Source organism: Limulus polyphemus, unplaced genomic scaffold (genome assembly GCF_000517525.1).
Source record: "Limulus polyphemus unplaced genomic scaffold, Limulus_polyphemus-2.1.2 Scaffold1816, whole genome shotgun sequence".
NCBI lineage: Eukaryota > Metazoa > Arthropoda > Merostomata > Xiphosura > Limulidae > Limulus > Limulus polyphemus.
In genome coordinates this window covers 191,446-205,605 of record NW_013667426.1, presented here as the reverse complement: position 1 = coordinate 205,605, position 14,160 = coordinate 191,446, and the positions used below count along the sequence as shown (strand labels likewise).

Here is a 14,160-nt window from a genome sequence, read left to right as displayed (position 1 = left end):
TTTTTTTTTTTTTTTTTCAAAATTATTTTTGGCACGGTTTGAATTTCCAATCTTTAAAACTAAAAATTTTTTTAAAACAACGATTATTTTATACACAATTATATGAAAATGAGATTGTTTCCAGTCTCCAAATTACTAAAATAATAACTTACTGTACAAGATTAAAAAGTGGTAAAAAACCCGATGAGACTGGAAAACAATCTCGTACACTCTACATGTTTCGACGTATACTCTTGTGTCATACTCAATAATATATCCAACAAATGGTACTAGCAGAGATATCTTCTTAGATATTTGTGCAAACTTACTCAAGGACTCTCTGCACTAGTAACCCTCATTTTGAAGTGATAAATTAGAGCAGTGATTTTCAAACTCTTTTCTGTGGAATCCCAGGGTTCTGTAAAGGATCATCAGGGGTTCCCCAAAAATGACAACAAGTAAGAGTCTGTTTGTTTTTTATTATTGAGTGTCAACTAATCACAGACCAAATGTATTTTTAAGAATGAGCCAGTTGTTATTCAGTCTTCTCCACACAGTTACACATGCAAGCAAATAAAATAAGAAATATTCAAAAGTATATAAATTTTAAGAGTAGGTTAGGGGTTAAGGTTCTGTGATAGAAGGAATGAAATAAGAGGTTGAAAAGCCACAGAATTAGAAGGAAGGCAGCAAATGAACACCACCTATCACCAACTCTTGGTCTACTCTTCTCAAACTGAAGAGTGAGATTCGACCATTGCTCTTATAACATAATCAGAGCCCAAAGTGTGCAGCATCATTTCTTATTTAATTTTCTGTAGTAAAAACAATGGAACCACAGATCCATAATCAGGATTCTAACCACTGGGCTACACTTGGCCACTAGTAAAGGGAAAAAAGTATAGACCAAACCAAATTTGTAAAGCAATGATTAACTCTGTACACATAAAAATAAACGAATTTTCATTATTCTCAAACCTCTAGGTATCCTTATATACACACCACATTTATTTCCCTCAAAAAAAAAAAGTGCTAAACACTCAAACCTTCAAGTATGCATACAACACTCTCCAATAATACCTTCAATAATATATAACAACAATTGTTATGATCATTTTTTAAAAACCTTCTTTCTTTTCACTTAACAGGAGTAACTAATCAAACGTTCTTTAGCAACACATTCTCCCCTTGTAATAGTTAGATGCACTGGAAGCAGTACACTTGGGTTTATTCCTGTTTCTGTACAATATAGTCACAACTAGGTATAAAGTGCTTTAGTCCCAGGTACAGTCAATGAATTAATCAGAGGTCACACTGATGAAAAGTTGTTTGTACATGTATATTACACAAAACATTCTCCTATGTGCAAAAATTAGAGTATTGTGTACAGTTATTTTTTTGTTACATCCATTTCTCAGCTGGATAATGTAAATTATAGTTCTTTGATTTCTTTGTCTAGCCTAAACTGGGAACAAAACATCTGAATTGAGGTACATGAGGCAGCCTACCTACACAGTTTTTATTATATTGTTTGTCAACGCTAAATTGAAGACACACAATAATTACTTTTGGTTGTACTTGTGTTTATTGTATGCATTTCTTAAACGTAATGTGACCTCTGATTAATGAATTATGACATAAGTAATAGTATTTTGTAATGTGATATGACGAGGGGAAAAAATTTTTTTAACTTTTTTTAATGTATGACTGACATAAAATATTCCATGTCATTTAATAATTTATTAGTTTTGTGTAAATTATAACTTACCTAATTTTTAGAATAGCCTTATGAACATGCACAACTCTCCCTTCTATAGAAATTTTCAAATCACTCGTACTCTGTGGGAAATGGGTTTGATTAAAGAAACAGACTTTCTAGGTATTGTTTTAATAAAATATGATCCTTTGCCACTATTAGCATGATTAATAACATGTACTGTTTCATTCACAAGACTAAATGAACATCAGTTAGCACTACAAAAAATATTCCTGAATATCAGGTTTTTTTGAAGAAACCCAACTAATACACAAGCTCCAAAAGAAAACCTATGTTTCATACCCAAGCATATTTCAACCAAGCCTAGACAAACATGCATTAAGATAAAGGAACTGATATTTATTATGTGGTCTTGGGAATGTTTAACAAGTCTGGTCACAGTAGTTTATAAGTTATACTTAAAATGAACTACTTACAAGGTCATCAAATGCTTGTCGAAGACTATCTCCTACTCTATTTACCATACAAACATCTGAAAAGAGAATGAGTAAATTAAATGGTACACGTGGAAAAACAAAAAAATTATTTGCTGATATATTAATGTGCTAATTTCTTTCATGAATTTGATAAAATAATGTTGAGCTTTTCTGTAAAGATACTACACATACTGCCTGAACACATTTCCAAAAATAGCATAAAGTACAATAATGATATTTCTCTGATTGTATCATAATGATTTGGTTTAAGAAATTAATGCTTTTTAGGTTTTTAGAGGTAGTTATGAAGCTAACCAGACAAAAATATATATAAATTAATTACAGGTAAACAGACTAATTCCTAGATCCACAAGCATGGGTTAGGGAAAATGATACAACAATCTCTTTTCTTCAGAGGAAAAAAAAAAGCATCACCTTAACCATTCTCTCTTTTCAATGATAAAATACTGGAAGAAAACTGAGCACTAAGAAGATTAACAACTAATTTAGACGAGGAGAATTAGGAGCTATGGACATTTCTCACTGAAGTACTCTATTTAAAAACTGTTGTTAGCTCTTAAATGAATGTTCTTGGCAAAGAAATATTAATAATTGTATCTTGTAATTGATAGACTTACTTCCCTGTGTGTATAACAAAAACTGACAGAATGCGTAAAACAATACTAAAACCTTCAAACACTATCACAGAGCCAAGGTAAACAATTACATGTGGAAATAGCATCACATTACAATACTGCTATTGTGTTTCCATATACAAACAACTTCTTGGATACAGAAATAACAACTATCTCTCTATCAATGTGACAAAATAGGTCACTCAACCATATAACCACAATTAATAATGGATCTACAAATAAACCTAACTTCCTGTGTGAAACTACAATTCCCACATAGATTAATGGATCTACAAATAAAACAATTATCTGTGTGTGAAACAACACATCTTTCTCCTAATTTTATCAATTTATCAGTAAAACCTGTCTAGTTGTCTGTTGAAAATAATTTATAGTCAGTCACCTAGTTCCATGGGTCTACTGGTGACAGCAGGAGAGGCAAAACAAGCAAAAACATCATGTAGGGTGTGGAAAGGTGACTCTTCAGGGAGTGTCACAGACTGTCCCCGACACTGTCCCCACATATATAACTTAGATGTCTGAGTCATGACAGCTGAAATATGGTTGTAGTGTGATGCACTGATGTCCACAACCCTGGAAAATTATGATACACATGTAAAATATTTATAATTTTCTTAAAAGTTTCTTAAGTAACCGGTGTTAAAGTATGGTGTATGTTCTAAAACTTTTACAAAAAAATCTTGTTAATAACACTACCAAAATCTACTATCCAATACTTTATTACTGCAATAAAATGTCTAAATTTAAATTCTTCAAATGAAAAACTAGTTTAAGAAGTTTGACTTCACATGTATCTAATTAATATCTGATCTCAAAAATAAGTGAATATTGACTTCATATCACTATTTCTTTTCTCATGTTGATTATTTATATGTGTAACTTCTTAATTAAGTCAAAAGTATAAGTAAATAAATAGGAAAATGAAACAAATGGGATTATGAAAACAAATCTAAGGCTTACTGGAAATGTCTCTCACTACACTTCCACAAAACAAAGTCTGCTCACGAACTTGAAAAAGTTGACCCCACACACACTATTACTATTACAAAACATTAAATACAGATGTAGCTAATTTCACCTTGACAACAAATGTCTACTTTTTGTTATATACCTGGAATGATCACCTAAAATTATCTGAATCCAATTTTTAAGTGAACCACTCCTATGGTTTAGTTTTAGCTTACATATTTGAACAGTAAATATGTTAGAAAGAAAATTTACTATAAGGCAATTTTTTAAGTTTCAAAACCTGCAAATGAATCAGTTTTCAAATCAATAATTTAAAAGAAAATGTATTTTCCATTGTAAAGACTTAATTCTACTGCACACTCAAATTTAAGCTGTTTTCTATAATATGAATATAATTATTTTGTCATTCAATATTTCCATGTCTCTATGCAATATTCAATCAACATGACAGTTTTGTGATGATATAAAATGATAAGGTACACTTCATTAAGTCTTCAAGTTTACTTAAATATTTTACACAGAAATTGATATTGAAATTGGTATTAACGTTTATAATTCAAATGATTAATCTATTATTAAACAAAAGTAGCATAAACATATGCATACTAGGTTCTGAGCCTATGTTTCATCATTTAAATTACATACTGAGTCATAAAATCTATGGATTTAGTTTTCATAAATTTTTGAAAAACACTTGTTTGTTCTTAAGTACAATGCTGCAACATGGTCCGTCTGTGCTGTAGTCACTACAGAAAGAGAAACTCCAAATTTTAACATTTTAAGCTTACCACTAGTAACCATCAGGGGGAAAAACATTTGGATATTGAAAAATACTTACTTTCATAAACTATGAGAACAATTTTAACTTGTTAATGCTTATCAACTATAATAATTTGTGTCAAAAACCAGAGTTTTATAAAAAGCCATTATATGAATAAAAAAAAAAGGTTCCCTCATGCAAAATTTTAACAAACTATTGTCAGAATCAGCAAAATAAATATATTTTTAGAACCAATTTTAAAAACAAATCATCTTAAGTTTATTGTCTACCATGCAATCCAAAAATTATTTTACACATTAGTAAAGATCACTGTATACACATGCAACATTAAATATTTACAAATATTACACAGAAAAACAAACTTCATTAAACCTAAATTAAATCCTTTAATTTGTAATTTTATATGTGTTCCTCCTTCTATCCTCATGGCATTTTATAAAAAGAAAATTACACATGTAAAAAGTTATGTAATTCACTTAAAACTGTGAATGCTTACCTGCCAATTTCAGCAGCAATTCTGACTGGTGTTACTTGATTAGCCTTGTTCCCAGTGCCTAATTGACCATAAGAATTGGCTCCCCAGGCATATAATACACCTTCATCTGACAATGCTAAAGTGTGTGCATATCCACAAGCTATCTAGAAATGAAATATAAAAACTGAAAACTTACATCACATCTTAATGAAATAAGCAATGTTAATTTTTAAACTCTGATTTTTCCCCTAAATTAATAAAATAATATAAGTTATACTTAAGAGTGTTTTACCATAAATATTGTTGTTTACCAATAAACAAAACTACATCTGAGAGAATTTTCCCCATTCTGCTTTTAAGCCCTTGAGATCTTTTAGTTAAATTATTTTATAATCAATAAATTCCAAGAATTTAGAACTGGCAAACATGAATGATAAATTAAAGAATAAATCACAACTCATAATTACTTCTAACTTTCAGCTTAACAAGTTATACTTATATCCAACTAATGTTTAACACTTGATTTTGCTGCTGAAGTAACCCCTACATGTATTTTTTCTTTTTTGTATTACAATATATATTCAGTAATTTTATATTCATTAAATTTTAATAAATGTTTTGTAAATGTACGTAACATAAAAAGTTAATTTTATCAATTACTTTTGCACCAAAACATTACAAAATATTCTTGGTAAGTTTTTATCTATATCAAGAAAGTGTGTACTTCTCACAGTGAATATTTCATTAAGTCAGCATAAACTAAATGTACCAATGATCTCCAATACATTTATTGAAAAACTATTTATAAAAGATACCTTCAACAATTTTGAACCCAAGAGATTGAAACAAGCAAAATAGTGAAGTACAGTGAACCAATTAACAGCTGTTAATATCCATGTATTTAGCCCATTAACAATGTAAGCACAAAATAGGTTTTAATTTGAACAAAGTTTACATATTCACTTTAATACATCTATCTGTCTATCTACATTAGCTAAATATCTAATTATAGTAAACTATATTTCAATAATGGGACTTTTCAAGGTTAGAAAATGTTTCATATTAGTTCTTAATCAAGATGAATGTTCATAATTGTTCAATATCAGAGACATTCTTAAAATTCCCTAACCCTGTTTAATTGCACTTATATGTACAGTATTGAAAATAAGCTGCACCATACTACAGTAACTTGTATATACTGTAAATGGTTGTCATTCAATCAATGAAGAAGCCCTTCACCAATATAAAGCCTGCAAAATTGTAGACAGTGTACTGGCATTGTTATTAACAGAAGTTATAGTAAGAAAACTGAAAGTATAATATTAAAGAAGTTCAACTCACATTTTAGTCCTAAGAGAATGGTGATTTACTTCAAGATGAGCTTTGGTTTTATTAGTTTGATGAATCAATTTACTTTGTACAAAGTGATAGAAAACCATTTTTCTCTAATTTTCAGTTTTAATGGTATTGAAGTTTGGTTTAAGCTAAGCTCTGGTAGTAATTTTTATAAATAAATTTTCTTTAATTCTAAGCATCCTCTCACAACCAGCTGAGCCAATGATTGAGAACTGGTTGCTGTGAACTGAACTAACACAATTCCCTGCATGCCCATGAACAGACAACATCATGTTAATGTTCTCTGAGTATTCCTTAATGCATGTTCGAAGTGTTGAACTAATATAACTGTTACAGTGAGAACATGAATATTTATATATAATGTGGGAATGTTTGAGTGACAGGATTCTGTCTTTGATGTTAAAAAGTTTTGAATTCCTTTTAGTAGTCTTTATGTTAATTTGTGAATAAGTTTGTTTTTTTATTACTTTCCAATTTTCTTTTTAAAGAGTCTGCATACATGGCTAGATATAGTTCAATGTGAATGGGGTTGTTGACTTCCTTTAAAAACTTATTAAACACATTATTAAAATAGATTAAATGGAAACTTTTGGATGTTTTGGATGTTGTTAAGTTCTTTTTTGAAAAAAACTATTTTCCAAGCCCTATGGTTTGAAATACTGGATATTTTTTTTTAACTTTTCTAAAATAAAGATCTTAAAATGGAAATATAATCCTAAAAATGTATTCTTATGAAAACAATCAATTTCAAATATCTACCATTGTCAAATACTTTAGTATCCAAAAAGGTTAAGTGTGAGTTACTTTGCTCATTAACAGTGAATTTGATACTGGTAAGTAATCAAAAAAATGTTTTATTTGGGCATATTCAACAAAAACCACAAATGTATCATCTTATGTATCAAATTGGTTTGAATTCTTCTAAACAATTTTCTATCCACAGTTTTTCTTTTGTACATAAAAATAAAAAGATTAACCAAACATAGAGCCAATCTTTACCCACATGAAACCCCATATCTTTCATCATACAATTCATTATTCAAAACAAAACAGGACTGTTTGAATGCCATTAATATTGAAAATGTAAGTAAAACTGTTTTCTATAAATTTGTACAAATTGGTTCATACAACCAAGGCTTAACTTGAATTAAACAACCACTCTCTTAGGAAATAGAAAATATTCAAAAGTAAAGCATTTCAAGGTATGCTCTTTAATATGATAGATGTTAATCAAGTACAGATCTAATCAACAACTTGCTATAAATGTATGTTAACATTCTATTTTGAGAACAGATTAGAGAAACACATTAGCAATGAAGTAGTCTCAGTGGATGGGTAGCTGCTCAAAAACAACTGGTAACCAAACAATAAGGTAATAATAGGTAGTGGACCACAAACAGCGTAATGAGCAGAGCTAGGGAAGCATGTTCTTTACAGATGAGTCCAAATTCAAATTGTTTGGGTATAATAAATGAAGGTTTGTTAAATAGAAGAGAGGAAAACAGTACCATAGTTAATGCTCAATATCTAAGTGAATTCTAGTAAGGGATGAATTCAAGTTTAAAAAAAAAAGTTCTAAAAGTTTTTCTATATACCTTACCTTCTGTATGATTACTCCTTGCAGGTGTGTTACCCGACATGGATTTGATTGGTTGACATTGTTACCCAGTCCCAACTGACCATTTCCATTGTAGCCCCAGCCATACACCTTCATAAAGAGATGTTCAGATAACATAAAAAAGTAAAAGATACAGCAAAAACCTGTTTTGCACTTCTGGTATTTCTTTTGATATTTAACTGAATAGCACCAAAATCCAAGAAAGATACAAATAATGCTGATCACAGGTGAAATACAATCACTTTTAAAGCATGATATTCTTTAAACATTTCTTTGTTTCTTGATAAATGCTGATATAGTGCTCCATTTACAACTTCTACATATCATACTGAATTTACTAATATGAAAAAGTCAGTAGTATGCCATTTTATTGACATAACATGAATATGCCCTTCTTGCATCATTCTTAAACAAATTAAGAAATTAAAATGGCCATGCATAAATATAAACTATAAATGAATGAGAAAAAAAAAATTATTAAACATGGAAAACCAACAAAGCAGGTTTTTGACATATTTCTTGATCCAAAACATTTTTAAAAAATCTTTAAAAGTTATTGCTAAAAGTTACTATTATCCAATATTATGTGCACAGATTATACATTTTGAATCTCTTATCTGCAATAAAAAAATTGTTGGTATATTCATACAATTGTGACAAACAAATTTCCATATTATCTTTATTATGATTCCAATATAGCCAACAGAAATAAGAATATAAAACGTTACCTCTCCATTATCCAAAACAGCCATTGAAGATGTTTGTCCACATGCTATGGCAGTACATCTTCTACAACCTATTACAAAATAGAATTTAAAAAAATGAAAGTGGAACAAAATTATTACAGAAAAAAAACAGAACAAAAGCAAATAAGTTGTGCAATGCAATAATATTTTGTATTTTTTAAACAGAGTTGTACAATTTGTTTCTATGCCACCATAATTTTATTAAGGTAAGTTTGTAAAATATGTTCCAAATGTCCAGGACTCTCACAAATTAGCTAAGTTGTTTGATTGCTGTTTCACCTTCTTAGTCTCTATATAAGACCATAAAGCATTAATAATATACATATAAGGACATTCTCCAGGCCAAGCCATGGTTGTGTGTTCAATTGGTATCTTTTTCTTCTAGGTAACAGTTCACTACTTTTGCTGCATGCTTGGGATCACTTGCTGGAAGATGAATCCCTGTCCAGCAGGTCTTGTTCCTGAGGGAATAACATGATGGATAAGAATCTGACTGTACCTACCAGATATCAGGGTGCCATCTAATTTGTGTAGAACTCCAATATCATTGACAGAGATGTAGCCCACACTTGTACTGATTTTCCAGCATGCTACACTGTAGATCTTGTATATTGACTTTCATACTATTCTCTTCTCTGCCATTAAACAAGCTATCATTGATCATTGCCAAAAACTTTAAATTTGGATTCATTTTTAAAGAATACCCTCCCATTGTTTGACGTCTGATGCCAATTTTAGTCTTTTGGTTTGATTATCTCTCTTAAGCAACAATTTTAGAGCAGCTACACATCCATTGAGACCACTTCATGCTAATACATGTCTTACTGTTCTAAAGGTAACTTTCACACCTGTGTTTACAGCTAGCTCATTAATAAGACCTTTACTGGATTGTTGTGTATCACATACTGAGCATCACTTTTAAAGAGTTGGTACTTTCTTACTTGACCATTTCTACTATCAATAACACTAGTTTAACTTATCTGCATCAGTTTCCATAAAATTCCTAGTGAAACATGAATTTTTGCATCAATATGTGGCATTTCAGTCATATAAGCAATGAATGGATGCACCACATTACTGCTGAAAATACCACAACTTCTGCTTTTATAGACATTATGCTAGTATGACACTGTGATTGGCTGTATAGTTCCATTCACAGTGTACACTATCAAGATCTGATGGTACATTTTCATACAACAGAGCAAGAGAAATTAAGTAATATTTGCAATTAATATTCATTTCATTCAATGTTTCAATAATTATCTCCAATATATATGACATGTGCTACCTTTTTTTATGTAAATTACACAAGTAACAAACAAAATAAAGCTAATGGCACAATAAAAGCTAACGAAATTGTTTCTACTACACTAATGCACAGTATTTGCAGAGAATTCGTTCTGTGATAAAAATTATAATAAAATATTGAATATATTCGTAGTAACATAGAATAATTTAATTTCTCAGCATGCACAGAGGGAAGTGATTTTGTTATTTTACTTATGACCACTGATATTCAACTTATTTACATTCATTGGATGGCTTGAACATTAATACAAGTAGAGAAGATTTTAATTTTTCAAAAATAGGCTTGTGAAATTATCTGATTAATATAGAAAGAGCTAAAACTATCTAATTATCTTAAGAAACAGTGGAGTTCTTAATTACAAAAATTAGCTATAATGTTGCTTACTTCTTTATACTGCACACATATGTTATAGCATTGAACACAGTTTTAGCAAATTTGACTGAATATATGGTAATATTTCTATTACATATTTCAAACTTTTAATTTACAGAATTGAGCTAGTTTCCTCTGTTTGATCAAATTAAATACAAGAAACCATGTTATAACTTATAATTTCATATTCCATAACCACAGTATTGTTAATATTATACTACTAGCCATCCCTAACTTTAAACTGATAAACCAGAAGGAAGACAAATAGTAAACAACACCCACCACCACCTGCTCCTGAGGTACTCTAATTGAATATTGAGATTTGATCATCACTGTTATAATGTAGTCATGACCCCAGTATGTGGAATGAGATTTTCTGCCAAGGGGCACCACAAATCCTTAGGTTCAGTCCAGCACACTTAACATTAGGCCATGCCACACACTTACCAATTAATAAATATAATTTTAAAAAGTATATAATAAATATGACAAAGATGTAATTCCTGAAGTCACTAAACACACATAGATGTATAGTAAGTATTCTGGAAATTGTTGAAATCACTTAAATAATTTTACTTGGACAGAAAAATAAATCCTAATTTCTTACATAGATTTGACAGCACAACATACCAATTCCCGCAGTTACTTTTCTAGGTGTAAGTTGGTTTGTTGTTGAACCCGATCCTACTTGTCCACAATTGTTTTGTCCCCAAGCATAAACCTATACAAAGCAAAATTACATACAGCTAATGGCAATTGCTAAAAATAATCAATACAAAAGATATTCAAAGGGGAAAATGTTAAACTCCTGTTCTGAGCACAGAAAAAAAATGTATTACACATTTTTACCATTTGTTTTCAATTCAAGCAATTTTCTACATTTTTCAAGTATTACAGGATCATTGATGGAACTGTTTACTGAATTCATATTATACATGTACATTTATTTCTAAAGAATACTACTTAATGTTTGGTACATTATGCAGGTAAAGTTGATGAAATCTACATTTGTTTTCTATTTATTAGCTAGTTTTGAGCAAGTTCTTATGAAATCACTCAAGTTAATTTTTTTTGTAAAAACAAATGTTCATATTTATTTGTCATATTCTATTTTTAGAACACATTGTTCTAAGTGAAAGTGTGAAGGCCAATTAAATTTGATACCATACTCCTACAGTGACTTAAGTATACTGGCAAGGTAATATATAAAAAATTATAATGTAGCAGTAGAAAAGTTCCATAATACTTTGACCAAATACACAAAACAAAAGTTAATTTCAGGGGCACTAAGCCTAAGTCAAAAAACATTCCTTATGTACTCCTGCAACTACAGCTGAAATAATATAGAACAAAATAATCCTTCTAAGTGCTTATAATGTTAAATTACATAAAGACAAGACCTAAAGGAATTTGGACAACTGGCTGGTGTAAGATAATATGGATATTACATCATTAGTCATGTGAATTACTGATGGTTTATCAAAGTCCAGAAGACTTGCAATGAGATTCAACTCATCATTGTCATTCCCTGTATGGATTCCTTTACGATAAACAGAAACACAAACCTCAGAAAAACATCACAGAGAGCAAGAAATAGGAAAGAAAATTATTTAGAAATCAATATGAGTACCAATTCCAAATTGTCGGCAAGCAACTCACCATTAATCAAATGCGCAAAGGATCGGCTCAATGGAGAAAGAATGTTGACAATAATTCCAAGTTTACTAAGTGTATCTAATCAAATGATGACAAGCTTTTAGTAAACTGTACAAAAATCAGATGTGTTACAAAAATATTTATACTCAAGATATGCCTGTGATTTGAAGTAAATCTTGCTAAGACTTTGACAAGTTGTAGTGCAAAATGATGTCCATGTGTAGAATAAAATTATTTTTGTCCATCATACAGTTTGCATATTGTATTTGCATAACCATTAGAACCAGCAATGTTGAGTAAGATGAATAAGTGATTTAATAGAAATCATTCTATAAGGACAAGTTATATAATGTACCTTATAACTGTTACAGAGAATCAATTTTGAGTTTTGATGTGATTGGACAATATATTCTGAGAGTTTTTAAAATCTTTATTTAACATACTGAAGAGCATAGCTTCTAGAAAGTTTTAAGAAAACCATCCCAACTATAAAGAGCAATGGAAAAAAGTGGTTGAATGATAAAAGTTTGTGACTAAAAAGGAATGTTTCATATGGCATTAACTAACTGTAGCTGTCAGAAACATCACTGTGTTGTTGGAGGATTAAGAGATGTTACTAGTAAATCTGATGCTATTCTTGGGACAATTATGTAGTTGGGATCTATTCTGTATTAAGCATCAAATATCATTCAGTCTAGTGAAGAAAAATGACAGGCACTGTATTTCTATGAAATCTGCCTATTTCAACTCTTACAACATAATGTAATGAACAGCAGAACAATAGAAGTTAATCACTTTCATTAAAACCACATGTCTTTTATAAATATACACACTGAACTATACATTATATACATATTTCAATACACATTCTGTGACCACATACTTCACCATCAGAAGTAAGAGCTATGGAATGATGACTTCCACAAGCAACTTCTACCACCTTACGACCAATAAGGTTTGCAGAGATGAGGCCAGGGTTTAAGCCTTGGTTAGTACTTCCATTTCCTAGTTGACAATAACCATTATGTCCCCAACTATATAGTTCACCACTTTCAGTAATGGCCAGTACATGTGGCCCACTTCCATATGCAAAGTCTTTTATCCCCTTCTTGCATAGTGAAACCACTAGAACAAACAATAATTGTTAAAAATGACACACAACTACTGTACTTGTACAAGTCAAACATAATATAACAAATATCTAAAATCCTTAAGTATCTTAAGATACAAATCAAAACAGTTTAGTTTTAATAACTAAACTAAGAGATGACCACATGTACAAAGTACAATAATGTGAACATATGTCATTGTGCCTGTCTTTAAAACACTGACATTTACAGAGAAGAAACACAGGTATGGTTCATCTTTCAACTAAGATTGGTTTGTGACAATGCAGTATTCACACATATATATTATAAGTAAAAGTGCCGTAGTTGTGCAGTAAAATATACATCTTATCTTCTCACCTATTAAATAATAGATGAGATACAAAACACAGACTAAACCCACTTTATTTGTTAACCCATGCCCAATGACACGTTATGTGCTTATTGACAAAGATTAAATCTAGTATAGTGGATGAATTGGCCTAGATAGACCACCAGGTCCTTTGTCCTTAAATTATACATTTTTGTGTTTATATATACACACACACACACACTGTTACACCTGCTTTTTTTCACAATCATTCAATGAGTTGTTTCATACTAAAACTAGCAACTAATGGCATTTAGGATAGATAATAGCAATCCTCCACAGCATAGACTGTTACAGTCACTTTTAATCTTCAACTTGCACTCTTAGGAGATTACACTGTAACCATCAAGACTAAAATAAAAAGTTAGGAGTGGTTCCTAACTCCACTAATCTTTATTTGAAAGTTAAAGGGTCAATGTTATTGTAGTTCATACATTACATAATGTTTTGGGACAACATGGGACCTTTTGGTCCATCTTGGCTGTTCCATCCTCTAAATTAAAATAATTTTAAAAATCTTAAAGCCAGCCCTTATTGTTCATATACTTGACAAGCTTTTTCTTAAACTCACTTA

The 14,160-nt window shown here is 30.3% G+C and overlaps 1 protein-coding gene across 1 annotated transcript in view; it reads right to left on the bottom strand.

Annotated features, from left to right (window-relative positions):
* The window catches only part of LOC106465042 (RCC1 and BTB domain-containing protein 1-like), a 25,240-nt gene that overhangs the window by 7,314 nt on the left and 3,766 nt on the right, over nt 1–14,160 (bottom strand). Inside the window, exons 3-10 of the mRNA XM_013925232.2 lie at nt 12,994–13,235; nt 11,085–11,175; nt 8,756–8,823; nt 8,010–8,117; nt 5,075–5,217; nt 3,211–3,401; nt 2,173–2,228; nt 1,748–1,818 (exon numbers count right to left, since the gene is read on the bottom strand). Of these exons, the coding sequence (XP_013780686.1) occupies nt 1,748–1,818; nt 2,173–2,228; nt 3,211–3,401; nt 5,075–5,217; nt 8,010–8,117; nt 8,756–8,823; nt 11,085–11,175; nt 12,994–13,235 (970 nt within the window). The remainder of the gene's footprint in view (nt 1–1,747; nt 1,819–2,172; nt 2,229–3,210; nt 3,402–5,074; nt 5,218–8,009; nt 8,118–8,755; nt 8,824–11,084; nt 11,176–12,993; nt 13,236–14,160) is intronic.